The sequence below is a fragment of the Athene cunicularia genome, assembly GCF_003259725.1.
Source record: "Athene cunicularia isolate RWA chromosome 14 unlocalized genomic scaffold, athCun1 chr14_part1, whole genome shotgun sequence".
NCBI lineage: Eukaryota > Metazoa > Chordata > Aves > Strigiformes > Strigidae > Athene > Athene cunicularia.
The window spans coordinates 14,874,644-14,902,265 of NW_020799118.1; the positions used below are offsets into that span (position 1 = coordinate 14,874,644).

The 27,622-nt window shown below is 39.5% G+C and overlaps 1 protein-coding gene across 1 annotated transcript in view; it reads right to left on the reverse strand.

The window, feature by feature from the left end:
* Positions 1-27,622, reverse strand: part of CREBBP (CREB binding protein) — an 83,631-nt gene that overhangs the window by 21,249 nt on the left and 34,760 nt on the right. Inside the window, exons 7-20 of the mRNA XM_026859210.1 lie at positions 20,552-20,794; positions 19,837-19,936; positions 19,215-19,361; positions 18,637-18,754; positions 15,789-15,981; positions 15,600-15,653; positions 14,266-14,390; positions 13,451-13,639; positions 11,532-11,951; positions 10,730-10,909; positions 10,316-10,502; positions 5,349-5,467; positions 4,976-5,215; positions 4,408-4,496 (exon numbers count right to left, since the gene is read on the reverse strand). Coding sequence (XP_026715011.1) covers positions 4,408-4,496; positions 4,976-5,215; positions 5,349-5,467; positions 10,316-10,502; positions 10,730-10,909; positions 11,532-11,951; positions 13,451-13,639; positions 14,266-14,390; positions 15,600-15,653; positions 15,789-15,981; positions 18,637-18,754; positions 19,215-19,361; positions 19,837-19,936; positions 20,552-20,794 — 2,404 coding nt within the window. The remainder of the gene's footprint in view (positions 1-4,407; positions 4,497-4,975; positions 5,216-5,348; positions 5,468-10,315; positions 10,503-10,729; positions 10,910-11,531; positions 11,952-13,450; positions 13,640-14,265; positions 14,391-15,599; positions 15,654-15,788; positions 15,982-18,636; positions 18,755-19,214; positions 19,362-19,836; positions 19,937-20,551; positions 20,795-27,622) is intronic.

Below are 27,622 nucleotides of genomic sequence, written 5' to 3' on the forward strand. Positions count from 1 at the left end.
AAAAAAAAAAAAAAAAAAAAAAAAAAAAAGAAGGAGGCTAAATGTTTGGAAAGGATATGAACTCACACATGAACAAAGGTAACAAAGAGAGGCCACAGCTGTAAAATGCAGAAAGGCCACAAAGGATCATCAAAATAAAGGAGCTTTATGGAGATCAAGAGTGAGAGAGTATAAGCAGCAATGGCAGCACAGTAAAATGCAGTTTTAGTACTCAAACACTAGAACCGTAAGAATGGTAAGTATAAAAGGCATCAAACAAGACTCAGTGTCACAATGAACCAACAACTTAAGGAATGGAGATTAATAAATATGGCAGCTTGCCCCTTCAAACACACACTCATACACTTAAACTACTGTCATCCAGATAACAGATCTCCAAGGGTGTGCTTTCCTGGAGATAACAAAAGCCATTTATTGGCACTTATTGAAATGTATGGATCAGAATTTCCTCCTGCCGAGACACACTGGCCATCGTGTCACCACTCCATGTTTTCTAAATGCTCATGAAACACAGCACAAGCAAGCAGGAGTGGCTCCTTCAGCAGCACCCGATCAATCAGGGAAAGATGTTCTGCAGAGCAATCTGCGTCCTCCCCAGGCCGGAGCCAGGTCCATGTTACCATAGCATAATTTACAAGAGCCTGAAAACTTCTGCAAACTCTGCCAGCTGGCTCAGGCTTCAAGAGCTACTTTGCTAGCCAAAAACCACTTAAATGCAGCAGCACACTGAATACTCCCTTCTACCGTGGGATTGACAAAAAGAGGAAAAAATTGCATTTTATTCTAGCTAATATAGCCCGTATTGACAAATCCACGTAATCATCTTACCAGCAGGGCAGCTGCAACTTCGATAGCAACCACGTGAGCTAAAATGCCATGCTCCCTGCCCAGAGGGCTGCTTGCCAGCCTACCACAGGTTAAATGCAAGCAACTTCTCTTCTCCTGGGTCAGCTCAACTAGGATTAATCTCATCACCCTCCCAAGGAAAACCAAGGCTTTTGGAGCTGATAATACAACAGAACAAGGCCAGGAAAAAAAAAATTCCATTAAATTGTAATCATTTGGAATGATAAATATATTATGGGTATTAGAGAGCAATATTACAAGAGAATTTCAGGAGTGGATACTGACACTGCACATCTCATTTACACTGCCTTCACTTGCCACTCGTCCCATACATCTGAACTGATACAGTATCATCCAATATTTTTTTCACCCAAACATAACAGGTTCAGTTTTGTATCCTTTTACACATTGTCCATGTCCTTTTTTTCTAAAACGTGCTTCTTAATATTATTCTTCAATTAAAAAACCCCACTAATTATTTTCCTTACTAACAAGGTTGCTCATTTTAAGAGTCAGATTAGGAAGGACTGAAACACAGGAGAACTCAAACAGGGGAGTGTGTAGCCACAAAAATCCATGGACAAGGCTCCTATTAATACTTTGCTACATTTAAACAATCCCATAAAAGGTTAATTCTGATCCATTTTCAGAATAATTTATGGGCTTTCAATGCACTTATGAAACTGAGCATCGAGGCTGCCTTTGATATTAGGTTGAAGTTACACTGCAGAAATGTAACTAGCTTCACCAGCACAGATATTTCACCCTCTGTTCATGCTGCGGGAAGCTCCGTCTCGCAGGGACGAGCCCTTTGGTTCAGCAGCATGTTAAGCACATGCTCCAGCGATCCACGGATCTGAAGGGGAGCACGGCATTTCACATGCTGCAGAACCAAAGCCTAACACTAGTGAGAGTCAAGCCTCAACCCATGATATTAAAATGAGGAAATAAAAACTGAAATAGAGTGAAAATGAATCACCTAAAGATCATGAACATTTGTCCACAAAATAACCAAGATGAAACAATAGCTATAACTTTTTATGAATATGGACCCTCAGAAACAGAAACTTGCTTGTAATTCACTGACTTTTGCACGTCACTACAAATATTCAACAGAACTCACAGAAAGCATACAATATTCTAGTTAGTCATAGAAAATCCAAAGGATGTACTTATTGCAATACATCAAAAATGAAAAGCTTTTCAAATGCAGACTGTTCAGGTGACTGATTCCTGTTTATCAAAGAGTAACATTATGGTTCAACACCAAAGTCCAGAAATGCTCAATCTCTGCATTAACAGGTGAATTTCCAACTGTATTTAAGTGCATTCAAAGGAAATTCTAAATTAGTAATTGGATGCTAGTACTGATATGAAAAAAATGACTGGATATTCACACATGGAGTGTATTTTCTGAACACCTGCTTTAACCTAAACTTCTGCCTTATTATGGAAGTCAAATAGTTCTAAACCAAATCATTAACTTTTGATCACTGAACTGTAGTGTCAGAATTCATTTATTTAATGGTGCCTAAATATTCTTAGGTGTAATTTAGTTGTGTGAAACACTGGACTTTAAGTACATCCAATTTTGTCTGTTATGTAAATGGAAAAAGTAATTTTGACCAATTAAAGATCTGCTGGAAGCACAGAATTTGTTTTTCACTAATTTGCTACTCAATTAAGAAAAATCTAAGATTTGAAGATGACTGTCACAGGGAACAGTTAATTTGACTGTTTTAGAGCAATACAGCTGATCTGATAGACCAAATGTACACTTAAAAATATGGTGATAGAAAAGATTTTGTTAAAAATCCCACCCCAAACCCCCCATTCATTGCTCAATTTAGTTGGCCTGAAATAGAAAACCTCACCTCCCTACCTCCTACTCAAAATCACCTCATATCCCAAAACCCCAACCCTTTCTCGAGACATCTGGATGAAAAGAAATTCACACCTACTTCAGTTCTGCTACTGGCCTACTGACAGTTAGACAAATCACCTCCCTTTTATTACTACTCTTTTAGACTAAAGTCAATAAACGTGCTATTGCATTTGTAACAGGTAGGAAACTGAAATACTGTATCTGTTCTGAGTCCAGAAGAACCCACTGCCCTATCAACCCTGTACTTATGCTAACAACAAACACTGTCTTCCACTGAGTAATCCAAATGATTTAACAGTAACTTAAATAGGAAAGGTATATCTGAAAGAAAAGTGACCCCTTTTTCAATTTTGTTGAAGTTGCTATTCTTCTCAAATAACAGTACAACCTGGATGCCTAATATGAAAAGTATTTGAAATTCTACCACACAGAATTGCTATTTAAGGGTCATCGTCCCCCACCCCATTCCAGTACTGAAATACTACTATCTCTTTAAATGCATTTTAATTGCATTATTTCTCTTCAGGCTGACTTTTTTTCAGAGTTCACAGTGGCTGTATAAAACCTTTTATGAGAGCTTGTGAATTTACATTCTTGTGTCAATACTATGCCTCACAAAGGCCACCTGAGACCCAACATACAATGTATGATGATATGTTTTCATCTCCCACACTGTGCTGCTTCAGCCAGGTGGTATGCAACAGTTTTGCATCATCTTACAGCATGTTTGGTGATGCAGAGAGACTGAATGCAAGCACTGACTGTCTGAATTAGTTCTGTAACTTCAGTTAGACAACCGCCCGCTATGCACTTCAAAGTTGGCAAGTCTTACAGACTGCCAAGCCTCTGGAAAGCAATTCATAACTTTGTTTCACACAGGGAAAAGGAAGTTTGTGTCTTAGTCCATTTATGGTTTGCACGTTTTAGTGTTTTTTTAGGGTTTCTTTTATTTGGGTTTTTTGTTGTTGTTGTTTTTGGGGGTGGGGAATCTAAGAAAAAACACAAAGCCAAGTTCTAAGTTTGCTTTGTTATTATAGCACTGTTGATTTAAACATGAAATGGAGAATATTATAATGTAGCAATTGTTTAATAAGCATAGAAATACCAAATCCTAATATCAATTAAAAATAATAGAAACTATTGTTTTCATAGCTTCTTAGGGAGTCTGGGTAGTTTTCAACGCTAATTCAAAGCTAACTTAAATGAAATTAAGTACTAACTAGGAAGAGAGAAAGTAAGTCTTGCAATCAATCACTGTACCCTTTACTTTGCAAATTCTGACACTAATTTGAAAACAAACCTGCATATTTTTACATTTCTTCTAGAACAAGGCAACATGATTTCTCAGTGCCTTTTTGCAGTTCTGCCCTCCCCCCTTCAGCAAGCCCTGCTACTAATTTTGTGGAAAACATGGACAATGTCACTTCCACCTAAGTGATGCATGGTACAGTCTAGCTAATAGCAAGCACTTAAGTACAGTGTGTATCAAGAGGCAGTACAGGAAACTAAAGGGTCACCTGCAAAAGGACAGCATGCAAAGATATAAAAATAACTTTTTCCTGACTTAGCTGACAAAGGAAAGAAAAAGTTAATAATCCTCCTCCTCCCTGTGTGCAGAGAACTCAGAGGATCTCACTTCCTGAATAAGAAAAAAAACCACCAAGTCAAGGACTTACCTATTCTGGTAACTGTAGTAGGCAGCATCACGAGGAATAGTACACAACTGCTTGCCGTAGCAGCACAAGGTCTGTGGAGAAAACTCATACTGCAAAACAACAGTGAGAAAAGAAGCTTTAAAATGTAACCTTATGTTAATCAAGTATCTATCAGGCAAACCTGATGCTTACAGATATTACAACATTGTTGTGTTTATCACACTTTTCCAAGCTATTGTAAATATATTAGCATAGTTCTCTCAATTACATTAACTATATAAGCCAAATATTTGACCCTCTAACTGCTTACTTTATTGCAATGGATGTGGGAAACAAGCAAACCATTTTAATATTGCTTATGACCAAAAAAAGTGTTCTCTGAGGGAGAAAAATACAACAATAGAATACCAGCAAGAAGGATGCTATCTCCCTTTTTTAGCTCTTAGCAGGCTTATAACAGAGCCAAACTTTTATCAACCCTTTCATTCAATATTTCAATTTTTGAAAAAAGTATACAAAACTAATGTTTTATCTAATTAATCAAGCTAAGCTCTTTGGAAGAATACAACTCCATCCCTGGAATACATACCTTGCGCCCACAACAGTAGCCAAGTGATTGCATAACAGGATCAATTTCTTGTTCAAACACCTCCGCAAGTTTAGTGCAAAACTTATAGACCCTGGAAGTCTTGCGATTGTAAAGCCAGGCATTGTTAAACATTAGCCAAACATCGTCCACGTACTGCCAGGGTTCTTGGTACTGCCCAGTATCCAATTTACGTTTAATGGTTGAAAGATCCATAGGATTCTTCACAATGTCGAAGTAGTCCTTCAAGCACAGAGAAAACCCTTTAGTTTTAAGATGTCCACTGTTCACAATATGTTGAACAGAAAAGACAGAATGTTTACATGAGCAAAGACAAAACACAAACATGTATTATATTTTTTTAATGCCAACTCACAGGAATCCCTAAAAGCTGGGGATCCACAGGCTGTCTAAAAGGTAGAGACTCTGGGTCCTGCCGGTACAAAGCTTCGAGGGTAGGCATGAGAGCCTGACGTAGCTCCTCAGGTTTGAAAACTGTTAATGAAAGTTAGAAAGGTTAGAAAATTTCTTTCTACATTTTCCTCGACTCCCCTAAAAAAAGCAAATAAAGAACTATGTTAACATAAAAATCTTAAGAGGGATTTCCTGATCTGCATAGCTGATTAGAGGCAAAACTTACAATCAGGAGGGTCCCTCACACCTTTTATGTTTACTCAAATCACAGTAGGTGATATTCCCAGAATAAGGAGATAGGAACACTAGTAGCTCATAATGATACATATTCTAGAGAGTAAAAAACCACAACTTATCTAGCACCAAATCAATTCAATTACTTCAACATGGATGAACCTTAGCTCTTCAGAGAAGAGACTAAGCATATTTTCCTCTCCCTCCCTCCTTCTAACCTTGTCTGCTACTTCCAAGCTAAGATTCTTCTACAAAAACCACTGTAGTGGACAGGGCTGAAGAGCCAGCTCCACAGAGAGTAACCAGATGTCTTGATAGCTGGCACAGGAATTTTCTGGCCCTAGTATACAAACAGTCCTGGTCTGATGGACTGTTAATTGATTTGAAAGTGTTAATACTTCCAGATTTATATGCATCATTACAACCACTTGGCAACAGTGCATGGCAACAGCCATGTTTCTTTCAATAGTGGATGACAAGGACAAGAAAGGCAATATATTTTCTGAAAAATAATGATAACTTGGAGAGCTCTTTGAGCATCTCAGTGTAATTACATTTATTTCCTTAGGAACAGTCTTTAAATAGGGAAGAATGCATATTACTGAGAAAAAAAAAGACAACTAAGGAAAGCACGATGGCATATAATATTTATCTACCTGGCCAAAACAAGAACGATACCAATAAAAGGGAGCAATTAGGAGTTCTGTTGAAAGCACTTAAATCAACAGGACTACAGCGACCCGTTCGAGGCTGATCATTGCTCTTGTCACTCAAATGTATTTTGGCAAGATATAAAATGCTTTCTGGGACTTACAGTAAAAAAATATGTTATTTTTTAAAAGTTATTTTTCTTTTTTCCTTCTTAATTTAGGTGGTATTTCTGAGAGGAAGTCTTTCTCTCAACTACACTCACCTAAGTTACACACACAAATAAAGCAAGACAAGAAATTGACACTAATCAAAAAATTTCTGAAGCATTAAGTTGTCAATTTTTTTAGCCATTTCGAGGGGCTTCAGTTCCTGGAAACTAACTGGAGAGGATTGCTGCTCATATACACAAGCAGCAAGATACCACCCAAGTCACCTACATCATGGCAAAGGACTACTAAGCAAGCTGCCAGGAGGGCTTCTGGCAAGGGCTTGTCTTACAGATACATTGAGATCTCATGCTGCTACTAATGAACTCAGACTTGTCAGATTAAAAATGAGATGAGCCAAGGAAGCCTATATTTGTTTTTATAACAATGAATGCAACTTGATGATCATTTCAGCTCCATAAAATAGCAATTGTTTTCCATATTTATTGATGCCATACAGGCAGGCACTTTCCTATGAAAGGGACCCTACCATATACTCCCAAAGTTTCATGAACTACTAAATTATATTATGGAATTCTTGAGAACTGAAGGAGATAAAATTCCATTCATGATAAAAAATATTCTCTGTTGTTTCTTGAACCACCTTGCTCTGGCTCAGGTAGTTCATACCCTGATAATATGAATGATTTCATTTAATGAAATTTAAAGGTCAAAAAGCACCTTTTAATAAATCTATTCTGGCCACCTGCTTGACACTGCTTTTAGAATTTTCCCTGTACTGACCCCTGTAACAACATACTACTAAGCTACAGTACCTTCCAAAATAGATCCAAACTTAATGTAAATCCAAACTACAGAGATTCAGGACAACTTCTACCAAGTTCCTTAAAGCCTAATTATCTTTGCTGATAAAAGTTTACAACCTTTCATTTTGAAGTTTGAAAAAATAAAAATAAAAATCCAGTTATTTCGATTTATGACCACCTAAAAATGTGAAGAAGAGTTGCCTTCATCTTTAGCAGTAAAAAAGCTACTCCGACTCTAAGGAATACAACTGATAACAGAACATTTGATCATAGGATCTCCCTATACACAGATTTTACAAGAAAGTTTCTGTTCTCCCCTCTCATCCTTTTCCAAAATTAAATGCTCTTGGTTCCACTCCAGTAGCTAGATGATCTTTGTAAGGAGATGGCATCCAGTTATCCCACTTTGCCTTCGATGTGTATGTGGTAAAAAGAAAATGGGATCTTTGTCTGAGTCATGATGACGTATTATCTGCCAGAGAGGAGTATAATGCTACCTTTTTAAATTTTTGTTTCCTTCAAACAGAGGAAATCCTGCTTATGATTACTAGGGAGAAAATTCTTAAATGAAAATGAAGACATCTTCAAAACAGTAAGAACAATACATCTGAATACCACTCCCTAAAACGAAGTCCTTGTAGGTTTTGCATTACTGTGTCTTAAAAAGAAGGGAAGAAACCACTAAAACTAATCTTGAAGGCCATCAAACTAAAGCAGCCATCTACAACAAGGAGACAGGAGCTACCCTAATGAGTATTATACTATCTCTTTCAGAAGACTGCAAGGGAAGAGGCAAGGAACCAAAAACCTTCTTTTCTTACTTACATCAGATTCACATGAAAAAAGCAAAACCAAACCAAACCCTGAATTTGGAAGGGTTTGGTTGCCCGCTTTTATAAAGGCAAAACCTTGATGAGCAAGAAAAGCTTGCTGTAGGGGTGTCTGCAATTCTCGAAAAAAGCTAAGCTACAAAAAATCAGATGTGAATTGAGCAAACCAGTATGTCAGCAGTTTTATCTTGGTATGTTCTCCATTTCCCATCACATAAGTAAGGTCTAGTTATAGGAGGTGAGCACAGCCAGGCCGATGGTTCAGTACACCTGGATGGGTAGCACTAACAGGTGAGATTCCAACTCCACAACATAAGCCACCTGTACCCAGAAAAACAATCCTTTGGGGTCCAGATGAACCTTTTAAAGGCATCAGGTTACAACTTGCTAAGTTAACTCACAGCATACGCTCCATGTCACTTCCAACCATGAGCCTTCCCCTGAGTAGCTGCAGCATGTATCTGCTATGTCCTAGGTTACCATGGGGTACAGCTCAGGAATCTGGCTGTGTGGGAAGGAAGAGGACTCTCCAATATTTCCGAAACCCATGCAAAATTCCAGATGAGTCTCATAAGTAGTTTTAAAATATCATATAACCCTGAAGTACACTTCACAGTATTTGCTCTCAAAAACCTCTCGGTTTATTTAGCACTTTAATACAAATGCTCTATTAAGTTGGACCAACTACTTGGTGAGAAAATGTCACCATTTAAAATTGTGTTTATGGTTGTACCTGCCCATGCTGCATGTGTATTATACTATACAGTTACTTAGTAACAATATTTCCAAGATAATATTGTGTTACTAAATGAGGTATTGCAAATATGTAGTAAACCAGACTGAATCAGAAGGACACAGTACAGCTTCCACGGACTAATTCTGCAAGAACCTTCCACTTGCAAGCACTTGCCATGATTTACTTGCAAGTGCACTCCTCCTAACAAGCAACAGTGATTCTTTCCACTGGGAATATAACTGGTCTATAAACGCTAATAAGCTTTCCACTCCCTATTTTACATTTTGCTTGAAACAGGCTCTGCCAGTTAGTTCTGCAGCATACTCTCATTTGGTTGGCCCACTGGGCTACAAACGGAAAATAACATCTATAGGAAAATGTGTTTTATAATGTTTTATTATAAAAAGATTATGTTTAGTAATTAAATGCAACCCAAAGCATATACAGGAGATCACGATTCAAGCTGCATAAACTTTACAGCTTTATGATTCCCTGATCACATTCTGGAAAGCACACACCCGTAATGTTCTCCTCATGTAGTTATATGCAGTTTCCTTTGCAATGGAAGAAGAAAAGAAGTAATGAAATGGATCATCACTTTCCCTTTTTTGAGATTTGCAGCATGTTGAAAGCTTACCTTTGGTCAGAAAATAAAAACTAACCACAGAAAACATCATCTCAGTAAAGCAGATGCTACGAGACAGGTCTCTAAACAGCTAAGGTTTTTAAGTCCTATCTTGCAGGCTCCCACAAAGCCTCCATCACAAGTAATCTATTTTCTTCTGTTTCAAGAATCATATGCATTTATTTCTTAATAAGCCAAAGCATGCAATCATTTATGTAAGGCCATTCAAAATCTGTAATTCCATCAAGTTTCCTTTTGGAAAAATACGCAGTACAGATACAGTCACATCTAAATTCATGCTAACACTGTAGAGATTAACTTAAGAGACTACTGACCTAACTATTTCTGAGGAGAAAGCTTTCAAATGAACACTACACTGAAAACTACAGAGGACTTTATTAAAGTTGAAGTCTATTGCAGCCATCCAGCCTTGGAAGAATACAAATTCAGAAGAGGAGTTGAAGCACCTAATTCCCAGAGAAGTGAATGCTAAAACTCAGTATCAAGGCGGTGTGTGCAGCCTCTAAGAGAAAAGTAGAGCAATCTGCTCTACACCGAGCTCCCCTGAAAGAGCACTGGACAAGATGTACAGGGAGACTTGTGTATAAGTTCCTCCAGCAATCACTGCCTTGATCCTTCTGGGCAGAAACTGGAATCTGTGAAGACTGCTGGGATCAAGACTACAGTGACAAGCTTTTCTCACCTGTGACATTAAAGGAACCCTACCTTCAAAAATAAGTTACAGAGTATTATTTCCCTAAGACCCCCACGTGCTGGAACACATGTGCAGAATAGACTAACCAGCAGGAGCTGAGACCATGGAAAACAAATACTAGCAAAAACAAAGTACATAAGAAAAACTCAGTTTGTATATACATACTTTTCTTGCGGGGCTGAGATGGCGATGTGGATTGTGAAGTGGTTCCATTAGTGCCGCTCTCTTCTTCCTCTTTAGCATCTACTTTTATTTCAGGCTTCTTTTCTTCTATTTCCATTGGCTCCTGTTTCAGTTCAGTTCCCTCTGTTTCTTCTTTTGTTTGTGAAGATCCTTGTAAATCCTCCTCCACCTTAAGAAAGGATGCAACGAGATGTACTATTACATCTATGGCCCCAACTTCAGTCATCAAAATATTAGTTTGAGATTGTCAAAGCACTCCATCCATGGCTTTCCTCAGGACAGTTACTTTCCAGTAACTACCCTCCTCTCGCCCCTTAGCTCACCAATTCAGACACATCATTAAGTGCTTTTATATCTATCACTGCTTTCAGTTAAGCTGTATAGAATCTCATTTACCTCAGTCTTAGCTTCCACTTGTGTCTCACTAGTCTCTGGCTCAGTTTCTTCAGTTTTAACTTCTGATTTGCTTTCTAGCATTGGTGCATCTGGTCCTAGTTGCTGGGAATTCGTATCAGCACTAGCAACTGAGGCAGGGGTGGGGACCCTGTTATCAATACTAGCTGCTGCCTGGGATAGCTGTTGTAAAAACAGTACAAAAGAAAGACACTGCATATATAGAAATATTTTCCTTTACTAAAAATGAACAGCACAAAAGAGACATGAGACGATATTCTAAAACAGTGCAGAACATGGATACAGGAGTTCACTGTAGCCAAGTTTCGATATCCCACATTTAATAACTCTGCTTTACAGAGCCAAGGAAGAATTATGCCCCAAAGAGGCTTCTTTTAGAGAGAAAACACCTGCCCAGTAAAACACTGTACATTCCTTGAAACGTGCATTCGTCCTGACTGTATCTTAAAAGAAAAAAAAAATCTACGCAAATCTCATGATCATAAAAGACCAATTCTGATTAAGGCCACATATAATATTAGGCTGTTACACCTCATCTTTCTGCACACTGCTGCCATTTTTACTTTGAGCAGTTTGAAGTCATTCAACACGCCCCCCTCCTTCAAACAATGCTGAGAACATCTGAACACACACATTTTCACACATCTCTAATGAACCCTTTGGTCTAAGTAGAAGCTACTATTGACAACTATGGGCTCTATACATTCACAACATGCTGCTATACACAGGGAGAACTCTCATGGAGTGCCACTACACAAGAAAAATGCAACTAGCTGGTACTTACTGGAGTGCCAGGTGGCTGTGCCTGCACAGATGTTGGCTGCTGCTGAGATGGCTGTGGGGTTGGCACAGACTGGGGTTGAACTGGGGTCTGCGGTTGCGGTGTGACTTGAGCCTGTGCTGCAGTCTGCCCCGTAGGTGTGCTTTGTGTCTGTGTCGCGTTCGGAACAGAACCCGGTGTTGGTGTTGGTGTTTGTCCTGAAGATGAGACCGGTGTCGATGGCTGAGTGGGTGCTGCTGGCTGAGGAGGAGTCATTCCAGTTGGGGTTTGGTGCTGAATAGGTGGCATCCCAGCAGCAGTGGACACAGGAGGTGTAGTCTGATGTAGAGGTGGCTGGGTCACTGGGGGGCATGGTAACTGCCCGCTCTGCGGTCCCAGCATGTTCATGGAGTTGGGAAGAGCAGCACTGGGAACCTGCCCCTGCTAGAGAGAGATATTCTCTTACAAACGTGTGACTCCCAAAACTCTGGGACTCACAATTACCCTTTAAATCACAGCACTGAAGAAGTCTTTAACACAATACTGTACATCTAAACACAAGATCAGCTATAAACAAATACTGCTATCGCAAATGACTACACTCTGATTTCTCTCATCGTTTTTCATCAGCTTAGTCAAAGACCTTGCTCCTACACCAAAATGTGCCAAGCATGACTTGTTACGTTAATTCTACTGGCACAGAGAGGAAATCCTCAGATCTGAGTAACACAGAAAACTACAGGCAGACAATCTCTAAATCATACCATCAGCTGGGCAAAGGTCAGACTTTGCATACAAAATGGTTTCAAGCAAATACAACTTTTAGGCCAGGACTCTAGAGCAGCCTGCTTTAGAAGACAGTTCAACACAGTTAATGACTGCCCCATTGCACAGTGCAAGACTTAAGAGGGGGTTTTTTGTTGTTGTTTTTTTTAATTCTAATTAGACTACTCCAGATGCTTAAGAAGATTGTGGATCTGTTTTTCAGAGCCACAATAATAAAGTATTCTGAATGTGCAGACTTTTAAACTATACATTTCACTAAAGATTGCATCAGATAGCTAGTGATAAAAAAAGAATACTCTATCCTCAGATGTACCTCTTACTCTTAGAAATCTAAATCAATTAATAGTTTCCTGCAGATAAGGTTTTAAATTTAAAACATGCTTCTAGATTGCCTGCATGTAGTCAGTTTTATTGAACTAAGGGCATTAGGAAAAAAGTTCACCACAAAGGTGGTCAAACAACTGAGCCAGGGCCCAAGAAACTGTAGCTGCTCCATCCTGAACACACTCCAAACTTGACTCAACAGTGCCCTTTGTAACCTGATCTAAATTCTCTCTCATTTGAGAATGGAGCTGGACTAGAGAACTCTGAAGGTCTCAATCAACCTAAACTACTTGGACTCTGAGTTAAAAAACAAGCCTCTCCCTATGGAAAAGCATACACATTGGCATCGTAAGCACAACTGCTACTTCACCAACTGCTACTCTAACAGAAATGTGTTATGGAAAAAACCCAACAACTTTCTGTTCAGAAGTAGAGAGGTTAAAACAATTTTAAAATAGCTTCCCCAACCACTTTATTGTAGTTCTTGATTTAAAGTTAGCTACTAAGGTCCACACAAAGACCTCATATGAGCATATGCTCATAAATGTCCCATAAACTAACTTCTGATATTCCCCCTAAAAATCTCATCAGCATGCATTTTTTTTTAGAATTTAAATCAGTAATTACAGGGTGTTGCCTCCCAGTTAGCATATGTAGGTAGGTTATGTAAGTGCTTATGAAGAAGGCAGATGTATCTCAGGATCCCTCAAAGTCAGGGGTGACCACAATCAACAATCAATGTAAATGTAAAAAACACACACACAAACACGTAAAATAAAATAGAAGAAAATAATTCACAGTAAATAACTCAACTGCTAGAAGATACACCTTACCTGTGCCACCCCGGCCTGGGCTGTTGATTGACCCATGCCTACATTGTTCACATTCATAGCCCCACTGGATGCTGGAAACTGGTTCTGGGGCAGGAACTGGTTCTGGGTAGGAGCCTGACCCATCATGTTGTTGGAATGTGCTCCCATCATGTTCTGTGGCTGAGGCATTCGGGAAGGAGACATTGCCATCTAAAAATTAACACCCAAATTAAAGATATTACTATTTAGTATTGCATATCGAGACAAAGGAAAATACTCTCAATGTAATCAACCAAAAGATAGGCCAAAAAAATAAAAGGAGAACTGGTTTTGGTAAACCAAACAGAAGTGGACATAAGCATATAACTTTAGCATTTGTTCCACAGTATTAATGAGAAAGTTATTTTTTAAACAGGTAATCAAACTCTACTAAGACTGTTAAAACTTCCATTTTGCTCTCTGAACTAACAGAGATAAACCAGTGAAATGGAAAATGTTTTTGTTTTCCTAAAGAATAAAAACATGTTTTCATGGAGAAATAAAGAAGGTATATATATTGCAAAGACACAGTTTCTGAAAGAACTATGCCCTTCCACAGATTGTTAGAGATTACTGCATCTCTGGCATCTACTTCTCTGAAGCTTTTTTTCTTTTAAACCCACATAAATATTGAAAACAAACACCTCAATAAAAGCCTGGCAGACTTGGTACGTTTCCATGAAATTATCCTACAATTTACAGTATTACTCTGTGACATGGCCTTTTCAGATCAGCCTTAACACCGTTTAATGTAATCAACCAATTTTGAGAAGAACCTGATAACAAGAAGTACGAACCGCAGGAACAGCGCCCATGTTGTTCATCTGTACAGGATGGTTCATTGGAGAAGCTGCACGGGGTCCCATGGGTGCTTGGGGCATCTGTACATTCCCTATGGACATGGGGTTAAACTGATTCATTCCTGTAAATGCACCCCCAAAACAACTCATTAGAAACAAGTCATCATTATGTGTATACTCTACTACAAAATTCACATTTATTATGATTAAAGTTTGCCTGCCCTCCATGTTATCTTTCTTCATTAACTTCATTCAAATTACTTGGCTTAAGAGACAAAATCGGGGTGCAAGAAATGTTTAGAAGAATACCAGTTAGGGTGAAATGTAACTTTTGGTGTCTAAAAAAACCTGCAAAAGATGAAGAGTGTGGATGATCTGTAGAGACAGGATGCTATTTTTAACTAATACTTGAAATCCTTTCTTAAAATCAGGTATTTGCCTTGAAACAGCAATGTCTTATTCAGGCCTCACTGAAATGTTTTAAGTAAATATGATAAAAATACATATTGCGTATATGAAAGCGACTCCTAGTCTCCTATCACGACAAAAGATAACAACATGCTTAAAAAGCTGTTATGCCTTTCATAAAAAACTTTTATTGCTTTCAAAACACCCAAACTTTTCTAAGAGGAATAAATAAATAATTATGGAGCTATATTCACTACCAACTTTTTCTTCTATTGAATTCTGAAAGGATGTAACTTTTCAAGGTCATTTCAAGACAAGCTTCAATTTACTACTAACATTCAATCAAGAAATAATTGGGGACACTTTTTTGGAGGAAGCTGAAGCACTTACAAGTTATGGGTTTGTATTTTTCAGAAAAAACCCCAACACCCATGCATCCACAGCAGCCTAAATGAGTGATGGCAAACCATCAGTGCTATGAACAAGTTACAAGGCTTTTTTAGATGCACTCTACATCAGAAACCAAGAAAGAGTATCATTAGTTATACAGATTCTGGGATTAATGTACTAAGTTTCCACCTATGGGTGTATTTTTGGCTAAACAACTGATGAAAACATGCCAACATCCCCCCTATTAGTGTTTTACATGAGATCATCCACAGTATTCTTGCTTGCGCTCTCCTCTTTTTGAAAGGACTGAATTAATTCCCAACTGCTAGCAAAGTATTGAGCGCATATTGTCAGCTAAGACAAGACCACACTGAGACAGTTCCTGCCACAGAACAACAACAAAGAACGCTGCTGAAAAAAGGGAAACCCAGTAGTTCCTCCCACCTCAACTCCAAAAGAAGAACAGATGATCAGCTTTTCCCCCTAACAGTAATTTGAACCCACAAATTGCAATTAGAGGAAAACATAGTTACCTTGAGAAACCTGCATACGACTTATAGGCACAGTTGGCATGGACATAGGCCCATCTGCAACACAACAGAAGAACGGTCAGCAAAAATCAACTGAAGATGCAAACTCAAGATTAGCATGAGAGCCCAAGGACACATGCTGTGCAGAACTACAGCTAAAAATGTAGAAGTATCTCCTACAGGAGTACTTACTGGGCGGCCTTACGGGCTGTGCCTGGCCCATGGCAGCAGCCACCTGCGGGATACCAGGGGGCTGAGGTCCTGGGGTCTGTAAGGCTGGCTGATTCCCCAACATCCCTTGCTTATGTAGACGAGACCTCCGCTTCTCTTCTAGTTCCTTTTGTATCTTATAGATTTTCTCTGCTAATAAATGATAGTATTCATCCTAAAAAAGAAAAAAATATTACTCAGCGTCAAGTATAAGAAAGCAGCAACAGAACTCATGTAGTCACTTGTGGGTTTGGTGTTTTGGGTTTTTTTGTTAGTTTGTGGGGTTTTTTTTTCTTTTTATGTATATACCTGCCTATTTAAACAAGAAATACTTCTTTTCAGAACTCTGTTAAATTGAAACAGTTTCACCAGTGATTTAATGGAGAAAAGGAAAAGCAAAGCTTCCAGAAAACACAAATGACAGTTGGCTTTACGACTATCTGTCCTATCTACTCCGAGTGTATCAGCAGACAAAGGAGAAAACAGTAGGTTGTCTGTTGCTTGGACAAAAAACAACAGGAAGGTATGATTTAGTTTAAGTGTTAATGATTTTTAAGTGTTATTTTCGTAATAAGTATTTCCACTAATCCACAGACAAAAGAAATAGGTGACCCCAGCAACACAGTTACATTAAAGAGACTTCAGGAGACAGATGTTAAAGACAGATCAATTTTTACATAAAGAAAGGAACCACTCTTTTCCTGAAGAGTCTGACTACTGACAGTCATTGCAGGGAATAAACAAAAACAGACAAAACCCCAAAGGAATGGAGGAAATCAGTGAAAAATAGTCCACTGGCACAGACAACTAAACACTAGATCTGTACAAGATGAAAAATCCATTTTACTCAATCCACATTGACAACAGATCAAATACGACAGTCACAGTGCACGGCAAGGTAGCCAATTTCGCTTGTCAGCAATTGCTGGACACACATCTGCCAAGTGCACAAGATCCTGCAACTGTTAAAGGCAAAACACTCCCCCCCAAGACTACATTACTTTTCTGGGGTCACCTATGTTCTTAAAACCCAGTGTTACATGGACCAAAGGTTGAGCGATGCTTGTCTCGCAGTCATTTTGTCTTCATCCAATTTTCAACAAAACTAGAATTTGTTGTTACAGTCTGATTTGAGTTAATTTTGGAAAACTAATGAGATAGGTATTCCTTACCAGCCTTGTTAAGGAAGTCCAGAGTTGCAATATAAAGCTTTGTTTTTAGGTCACTTCCCTCCCCTAAATGTCTCAAAAAACCATCAGTGCAGACACTTTCTGCTGTCCAACTTAAAAGCACTACATCCCCTTCCCTCCTCCTGATCAAGACACTTCACCTATAACTTTCTACTTGTAAATTTAATATCGCGCTACTTTCACACTGCAAGGATTCTTGAAAAAGAACATCTTCACAAGGAGCACATACTACCAAACCAATGTCAAACTCCTTACAATGATGCCTCATACTAATTTGCTTTTCAATGTCAAATTAGAACTGATGCTTCTCAAAAAATTGCAGTTCCACATAGCACCGTTAATACATTCTAAACTACTCCCTTCTTCCAAGTTTGCTGCTTGGAGCCAAATATGTTAGATGAATTCCCATAAAAGACACTTCTGGCAACAAGGCTCTGACAGCTGTTTTATGGGGTGAAGAGAAGATACTTATGAATATTTGTCTAGCGTAGAGGTCAGAAGAAATTTAGTTTTATAGCCAGATGTCTACTACATCCATCCTTACCAAGAAGGTATTTAGATACCCATGTATGTCTATGAAATCCTCATTCTCTCTGAAGTTGTTATCAAGGTTATCACAAGTCTTCCTTACTAAACAACCCCTTGGTAGCCACAAGGAGAATATGACATTGTCACCGACCAACAGCATTACAAGTATGGCCACTGACTATCTGCCTCCAGGAAATAAAACCTGGAGCCCATCTTCAGCTCTTCTGGGAGATGGTCTGAGACAGGCAGACTAAATGTTACTGTCTTACTGGATGATTATCACCTGAGATGCCACCAACTACTCTCTTCAGATCCTCTTACCTTATACAGGAAGGACCTCAAGATTCTGGTCAGGTAAGACCTCACTAGCTATTATTACTGATGCTACTAACATTGTCTTTACCTGATGAAAACTTACAGGGAGTGGTTCCTTTAGGGTAGAATTACCACAGTGTCATAATGAAATAGTGTCCTCAGCATGTCAATCAACAGGGGTTTGCTCCTGTGAGATTTGAACTGACACCTCTTTGCAGACTGAGAAAAAATCATGAACAGGAATTCTGTCTTGTTTCCCATGCACAAGGACAAACACAGGCAAACTGACTTCTTACTGAGATGTGAAACAGCTATGTGTCTTAGGCAAATCACTCAGTGCTGCTGAGCAGAGGAGAAATGATTCCAACAGTACAGGTAAAAGGTAAGCGGTATAACAGGACTGAGTCCTAGAGAAAACTCCCAACAGTAAAGAGGCATTAAGAAAGTTTTAAAACTACTATTTATACAGTCTTCAGAGGGAGAAAGTCAGCAAGGGAAGTACCAAAACCTGCAAGCTGTGTTCCAGTCTTCATGCACGTCAATCACACTTCAGGAGTAATGCAAATAGGGCTGGGATGATGCTGTCTAGTTTTCATAGAATTGAGGGAGGTGAATTAGATTGGAGTAACATTAAACAGATGACTTGGGACTATACAAACACTGTCACAGACAGAGAGCATGACTTTCCTCATCAAGACAGCAGTGAAATGATTCTCTGTGGTTTCCATTATGCTTCTAAGATTTGTGATACTACTGTTCGTTAGTACATACAGAATAGCTAGACTAAAGGAACATACCCTACTGTTAGCAGATTCATACATATCTCCCTCCACTTTTCTGGCATAAGCCACCAAGTTCTCCATGCGGCGATCCTTCAGTGCAGCTGGATCAGGAGTGGGGAAGATGGCTTGGACACTACAAAAAAGGGAAAAAAAAAAAAAAAAAAGAAAAATTTTCAGAGGAAAAAAATTCCATACAACTTTATGATATTCATCCTGGACATTCCCTTACACATCAGATATGTAAAAGCACATCGAAATTATTAAAAAAGAAAAAAAATCAATATTGCACTATTTCCCACAAGATTAAAGCAAATTCAACGATGAAAAAAATGTGAGGTTTAACAGTCTAGAGTTTTTTTTACTACAGCAGAACATATTTACTAGGAATATAAACTAACTTCATGCCCATTGCTTAATGAACATGAAGAATGAACTGAAGGGTTAAAGGTAACAGCTCATCCTCAGTGGCCCAGCATTAGAGAACCACTACTGATAAAACTCCCTCAACAACTTTTCAGCTAAATAGTAGAACTACTGTATTGGAATTCTTTTAAAACATTCAGGAAAAATATGCAGTAGTGGTGAATACTTACAGTTTATGCACTAAATGATTGCGCAGGTCCTGAGTGACATGTTCATGCCATGCTTTCCTCACCCCGGTACTAGAAGGAGGCGCAGCCGTTGGCATTGAGCTGAGGTTTCCAACATTGCCAGAATTTGTGCCATCATTCATTAGTGGGCTAAAATTTAAAAAGGGACTGTTACAGTACAAGAATGCGGAGTTTGGTTGTCTGTCTGATGCTTGAAGCAATTTTTCAGTAATTGCTTTCATCCCTTCTAGGTATTGCATCAAACATTCTCTAAGTGAAATGTTGATATCAACAAACTGCAATGCCTAAAGCAGCAAAGCTCAGGAGTTTACAAGACTTAGTATGAATGATAAAGAATCACAACTGTCAAGGTATTTGTACACTTAAAAATACAAAATATTCTTCCTTTGGGAATTCATTTAAAACTACTAAATATTCTGGGGCTCTCTGGGGGAACAAAGTGGTAGATACAGAATTGAAATAGGAAAGAAAGAAGAGCATAGCCATAGATGTGACTGACCATTTCCACGTCAACACAATTAGTTTTTAAAGCATGCTCTTTATTTACATTCATAGGCATGTAAATAAATGTTTAATTGAGCAAGAATGAAAACATGTGCATTACTTATTTGTCCCAAGGGATGTTGGAAGAGCAGTTTCAGAAATTAGACTAGCTTGCTGGTCTGTTGTTATTCCTCCTGCAGGAAGGTTCATCTGGTTGGCTCCTTTGGGAAAAAATTAAACATCATTGGTACCCAGTTCACAATTTTGACAACAACATGGCAAAACTATACTTTACAGACCTAACTGATTAATGAAAGAAACAGCTTATCAGATAAGCACTTTTACGATAATATTTGCTGTGGTGCATATATGTAGCTACTTATGGAATCAAGTTACTTTGAGCAATTTTTTCTACAAAAACGAGTGTGCTAAAAATTAAGATACATGAATTCTTAAAATGAGTTCAAAGAATATAGTGCTAACAATTAAGTTCCAGAAAGGAATTAGCATTTGAGACAGAACTGTCTGCTAGAACAGGTGAAATACTTGTTAAACCAAAATCCTTCAGCAACTCTGTCTAATCACCTCAGACAACAATAACTTATGGACTATATTTTAAAAGAAACCAACTGCTGCTATCTGGCAGAGGCAATATATTGAAAGCTTTCTAATATTCAAATGTAAATGAATGGTACTGTTTGTAGTGTAATTTTAAGTTATTAATCAACACGAACAGAAAGCCATTACTCTGAACAAGTGAAATACTAGACTATTCTAAAAATTCAACAGTTCAGTTTATTTTAACACCTTTGTTTCTTGGCAATTTTTCCACCTACCCAATGCATTAATGGTCCTCATTTGCTGGTGAGCCTGAGGCTGTGCCGGCTGCTGGCCTTGTACCTGGGGCTGCAACTGTGTTTGAGGCTGGTTGCCATACGGCAGTCCAAGAGCTGCGTAGGCTCGCTGCATGGAGCTGGGGTCAATTGGATTAGGGTTACTTAGCGATGGAGTATTCTGCTGGCCTGTGCCAACAGAACCGATGGAATTTTGGATTCCACCAGCTGGAGACCCTAAAAGGGCTATAAAAAAGAAAGGATAACAGAAAACTGAAAATCAGTGAGGACAAATGATAAAACAAATCATGCCAAAAATCAACAGAACATGCATATAGTTATATGGTATATATTTTTCTGCCAAAGGACAGAACGACACCCAAGATGCCAAGTGGGGAAACTCAGCCTTTGATTCTACAGGACAGAAACCACCCTAGCAATTAATACATGCAGTCTAGAGAGAAGTACTGTAAATTTCAGGCAGACAAGCCCATAATTACTGTAATACACGAAGTATAGGCTCCAATAAGGCTAAATAGGATTTTCATGCTTGGGACAGTAGACTAAAGGGGAAAAAAAGAAATTAATTCCTCTACTTCCCTCTTTCCCATCAATCCCATTTTAGGTCAAAATATTTGGCTCCAGAACAGAGATCCTGAGTTCAGCAGAAATACTGTGTCCTTGGACACAAAGGTAATACTGAAGATCTGTTGGTAGAAATTTTCATTCCGAGCAGTCACTAGATGAATCCTCTGAAGGCCAAATTACCCTAAAACCCAAGTTATTCAGAGATATGAAAAGCCCTGATGGGTTTCAGATTGTACTGACAAAAATCTAAAATAATTTGAGGTATCAGAAAGGGGATGAGCCTGCCACAGGTTTTGGTAAACAATCTAGATAATAATATTTAGGTATTCATTAACCTATATGACCATCACAACCTGTCTCACTGCACAGATATATGGAAGAGTCATTTCCATCATAGTCAAGAAATGGAAACAACAGGGAAAATTAATTTTTGCTAAACCCAGAAGTGAATAAAATCTGCTTTCAGGTCCTCATTTTAACTGCTGTTCTAAGTAATAACACATTCCATGGTGAGTGACACACTGAGTATATCTTTCACTACAGAGACACTGTATTTTGATAACTGAGACTCTGGTAGAAGTAATGCATACTTCACACTATCCCCCTCAAGTAATTAAATATATAATGTACATCACAAATTTGTGAGCTAAACATAGCACAATAATAGCTTTTAATATAGGCAACAATAGCTGTTTTATTGAAATATTAGGGAGACAAACATGGTTAAAAAAATAAAATCAGGAAAACAAGCCTCCTGAGACATTAACAGCATCATCCAGGTTTTCTTAAATCCTTACCCACTATGGAAACAGAAAATCACTGAAAAAGATACACATGCTTTCAACTGCCATCCAAGAGAACACACACATTACAAAGTCCAGGATTTCACTCTCCAGATGAGAATTCAATTTGATCTCATTTGCCAAAGAACCACAAATAAACATATTCAGAGATCCCCCTCTCCAGAATCAGCAGCCGCACAGAAAACATCCTTTTTTCTCCAGGACAATCCACAGTATTTTCAACACTGGCTTTACCATGGAAATTGGGCTTACATAGACTCACACTCTGTGGATACATTCATAACAACTTTTGAACTTACTGATCATCTCCAAGCAAGTTAAAAACAAAGACAGAAGCTGACTAAGATCCTATCGCTTTCATTTTAAAAAGACGTAATAAAAAGCAACTGTATTAATTTCTTGTTGGACTTGCACATAGCACTCTGAAATCACACAATTTAAGAGAAAGATACCTTTAAACTAGTGCAAGCCAAGAAACAGGAAGTCTCTAGAAAGGTTAAATAGCACAAAGCTTGTGGTACCCTGGAACTCAAGAGGCTTCAGAGGCTGTTGTGACAGCAGAGGATCAGTTCAGGAGCCAATAAAAATTCCAGCTTGTTAGAGAAAGAGGATTATATTTCTCTGGAAAAGTTACAACAAAAAATCCCCATACACTTTCAGTGGTTGTAAATCAGGGGCACATCTCTGGAGATGGTAGAATGGCCACAGGTAACACTGAAGGCTGGGAACAGGAAAAAGGCTTCCAGCCATCCCACCAAGGATAGCCAAGCGTTTCAACATTCCTCACAATCTCTCTGTCCCCCCTCACAATCTGCGGAAGAAAGCTGGCACTGATCTTCTGAGGACTGCAAGCTTGGCTTGAAGCTCACAATGAAGCTAGGGCAGAGCTTGGAGAAGTCAACTACCTCTCGCTCACAGCTCTGGGCTGAGCCTTGGCAGTGGTACCAGTTACTATGAAGCACACGTTCAGCCCTTGTGTTACAGCAGCTTTAGGAACCACAATCCAGCCAATGCTAGAGAAGTCTACTTCAACAAGATCAGATTTCCAGATGTCTATTTCTGCCCCAGACCAAAGACTACTTATAAAACGTCAGTTTGGACATTTGTCAAAGTTGACAGTCTGAACGTAATTTTAAAAGTGATAACATGAAGAGTGAGTCTATTCTAAACAGAAAAAGTCCCACTGTTTCTTTGTAAAAGCACTACCATTATTGCGAAGGGACAATGTATGAAGACCACTATTTTGACCTGTAGTTTGAAAAGACTAATGATCTCCAAAAAGTTCCACATGTGCATGTACCTATTCAAGCAGGCAAAACTCACTGAAGCTGGGAAACAGCCAAATGCTGCTTCAGCACTTCAAACTGAAGTATTATTATTAGGGGACAGACTACATTTGTATAGCCAGTGGTACACTGAGTGGCTCAAACTACTTGGTCTCAGTTTTTCTATATTTTATAACTCAATTACTAGCATACTGTAATAAGTATTTTCACAACATCAGGAATCTGGTTTTGAAGGGTTTTCTTTTTTTGTGTCTGTTCACTGGTTTTATACAAATGCATGACATTATCTCAATCTGTTGAGCAAGATGGAAGGAGAGTATTCAATTTCCATATTGGACAGATCAAGTGCAGTCCTTTCTGTGGCAGATACCATAGGAAATCAAGTAAATTAAAATAAATACAGCACTAAAACAAAGAGGACTTATCACATTAGGCCACTGCTACATGAAGCAACGTCTACTGTGATTTTTTTTTTTAATGAACTGATGCTTCAGACATTGATGAGCTCATGACAGAAGCTACCAGTGTGAAGACAACTCTGTACAGAACTGCTCACATTCTAAATGTTTTAAAGACAACTGATCTCCGTATGTCCCACTGTTAAAGTCACATGTGTTTATGTATCTTAAGAATGAAAGTTCAGACAAGCAGAACTGAAGCAGCCTCAGAATTTCCTGAACAGTCCTGATTAGGCCCTCTTGGGCATTAGGATGTAACCTAAATGATCAAACACTATGTCATCTACAGGACTTCTGTTCCAGTGTGCAAAGTAGATAATGCTGCCTTAATGAAACTTCATTCACATCTTCTAGAGGGGAACCAGCTGATTAGAATTTATTTTAAACTCGGACTCCTAATGCTACTTTAAGTATGAAGGCACAGCACTTCTCTAACCTGACCAGCCCAGTGAAAGCAACATGTTAATCCATTTCTGAGAAGTCATCTAAATTTTTCATTTTGCTTCTGAATTCTGTGACCGATATTTGTTCAGGAGTGTTCAAATGCTCTGTCCTGCAGCTCCTCACTCTGCTCATTACATCCATTCTAGCTCAAAGTGGCTGGAGCAAAAAATTATGCTGGTGATCTTGACTCACCTCAGCATAAGCCTGTCCTGCACCCCAAACTAGGCAGCTGAACTAAAGCTAAGCGTACACAATTGTTTAATTAAAGGCTGTATCATTAATCAAATCTTGGAGTAAGTAAAGATTTTATGAGCAACTTAAAGGTAGGAAGTGTCAGTATTAAACTTCACCACCAATGCCATCTTATTTTTATTTGTTAAGCATTAAACTAAAAGCATTCGTAGTATAGCATCATGTTAGTCAATAAACGGAACTTCCCAATCCATGGGCTAACAACCTATGATGCTGTTCAGTGGAATAACTGATACCTGACTGTAGGTCACCATCATGTATGATTTCCAGCACTTCAAAACACAAGAGACATTTTGTTTGCAGATTTTACAGTTACTGACAGCAGGACTTGAGCACACTGGATTTCATTTTTTCCAGTTTTCACAAGAAATGGGCTCTAGTGAAGACCTTGCTGCCTACTCTTTCTGAACACGTTTCTTGCACATCAATGCGCTCCTCCTTCTCTACAAAGGGTCAGGTCCCAAACTCTCTACATCCAGGTTTTCTTTCATTTTCTGCCCATACTCAATAACCTACTCCCTCAGCCGGGTAGCTCCTTGTCCTTATTTCCATTTCCCTCATTAGATTCCCACCCTTCATCCCCAAGTCCACATCTGTCAGAATTTCTAGCCCAGTCTTCTTTAAAACCACATTTTTAAAGGAAGATTAGTTGTCTAAAATTTGCTCTCTCTCAATCCAGCTTGTTCCTTACTACATTTAAAGTTTTCCTACAAGGAAAAACACAGGAGAGACTAGCTTCATGTTCACAACTCCACCTTCCAGTCTGACTATGGTGGGCTGACCCCAGCTGGACACCAGGTTCCCACCAAGCTGCTCTATCACTGCCCTCCTCAGCTGGACAGGGGAGAGAGAATATAACAGAAGGCTCGTGGGTGGAGATAAGGACAGGGAGATCACTCAGCAGTCACTGTCACAGGCAAAACAGACCCACCTTGGGAAAAGTAACTTATTACCCTGCTCTGATTTGCAATGAGTAATCTCCCCCCTCCTTCCTTCCCGGCTCAGCTTTGCTCCCAGTTTCTCTCATTCCCCCCCATAGCAGTGCAGGGGGGCAGGGTTGGGGGTTGCAGTCAGTTCATCACCCGCTGTTACTGATGCTCCTTCCTCCTTGCAGGGAGGACTCCTCACACCCTTCTGCTCCAGCATGGGAGACTCCTCCACAAACTTCTCCCACATGATTCCTCCCATGGGCTGCAGCCTTTCAGGCACAGACTGCTGCAGCGTGGGTTCCCTGTGGGGTCACAAGTGCTGCCAGCAAACCTGCTCTGGTGTGGGCTTCCCACGGGGTCAGAGCCTCCTTCAGACATCCCCCTGCTCCACCGTGGGGTCCTCCTCAGGCTGCAGGTGGGCATTTGCTCCACCGATGACCTCCGTGGGCTGCCGGAGCACAGCCCGCCCTGTCGCCACGGGCTGCCAGGGCAATCTGCTCCAGCGCCTGGAGCACCTCCTCCCCCTCCCTCTTCACTGACCTTGGTGTCTGCGCAGTTGTTTCTCTCACATATTCTCACTCCTCTCTCCTGCTGCAATTACTGTTCCCCAGTTTTTTTCCCCCCTTCCTAAATACGTTATCACAGAGACCTTATCACCATTGCTGACGGCCTTGGCCTTGGCCAATGGTGGCTCTGTCTTGGTGCCGGCTGGCATTGGCTCTGTCGCACCCAGGGGAAGCTTCTAGTAGCTTCTTGCAGAAGCCCTCTGTAGCGCCCCCCCTGCCCCCCCCCCTTGCCAAGCAAACCAAACCCTCTCACCCAACTGAAATTCTGGTGAGCTCAGCAGGGAGCAAGAAAGTACTTCCTAACAAAAACAACCCTCCAACCCCGAAACATTTCAACCAAATTTCAAGTCATTACTTCAAAACACAGGAGTCACTGGCCTATAAAAAAAAAAAAACCAACCCAACAACAAAAAAGGAAGAGCTTAATGTGCAAAATAATATTTGTTTTGCAGTTTCCCCCTACCCTCACAGAGATATACATGATATATACACTAAAAACGCTGTGGAACAGAAATTTCAAACTTGTCCCAGTATGTCCTATTAACAAGTCATGTTACTATCAACAATTACAATAAAAGACAGTTCAAGAGTACTTAAAAAAAAAAAGGAAAAAAAAAGCTGTACAAATGAAACCTGGCACAGATAGCGGTTCCTTGCAAAGAATCTGAACACTAAAACATGGAGTAAGATACTGTCCTGGTTTAAACCCAGACGGCAGACAAACACTACGCAGCCACTCACCCACGCTCCCCGACCTCAGGAATGAGAACTGGGGGGTGTTAAAGGTATGGAGACTTGCAGGTTGAGATTAAAAACAATTTAATAATTGATTAAAAAAAAAGATAATAGTAATAGAAAAACCAAACAAGTAATGCACAATGTGATTGCTCACCCCCTGCTGATCGATGCCCAGTCTGTTCCTGGCTAGCGATCCCAGAGAAGAGAAGATCCCGAAATCACAACCCCGGAAAAGAGACTGAGCTTTCCAGCCAACCCTCATTTATATACTAGGCATGACGTTACATGATGTGGAATTTTCCACTGGCCAGTTTGGGTCTGGTGCTCTAGCTCTGCTCCCTCCCAGCTTCTTGTGCACCTGCGCACTAGCAGGCCATGGGAAGTTGAAAAGTCCTTGATTTTTTTAGCAACAAGTAAAAACATCAGTGCATTATCAACATTCTTCTCATACCAAATTCCATACTGAATCCAAAACACAACACTATTCTAGCCACTACAAAGAAAAACAATTAGCTCTTTTCCAGCCAAAATCGGGACAGATACCTGCAAAGAAAGAGCTTCATAGTAACAACCTCAACCTCAGGACTTTTTGTAGCATGCAAATCCCTCAAGAAGCAGGAACAGATCACCACAAAAAGCACATGAACCACTGTGCACGGGAAGGGTGGATGCAAGCCACTATACTGCAATGTTTCAGAAGTGCTGAACTGCAGAACTTTCTAGAAGATCAGCACACTCTGAAGGAGCTGTTTCGAAGTCCAGCACAGATACCACAGGACGTGAAGTAACAATGGTAAAACAGGCATGAGCACAGGAAGATTCTAGGACTCAAGGTCTTTAATGTCCATCACATGGTCATTCATTCTGTAAGGCCAGCAGACTGTCAGAAGTAATGAGGGTCACTACTTTTCATTTCTTTATCCCTTTCTAAATGTCCTCAGCATATTCTGCCACATGCAGATTCCATGCCATGTCGTGTGTCGTCCCTGTCCTGTCCCCATCCCCCGTCC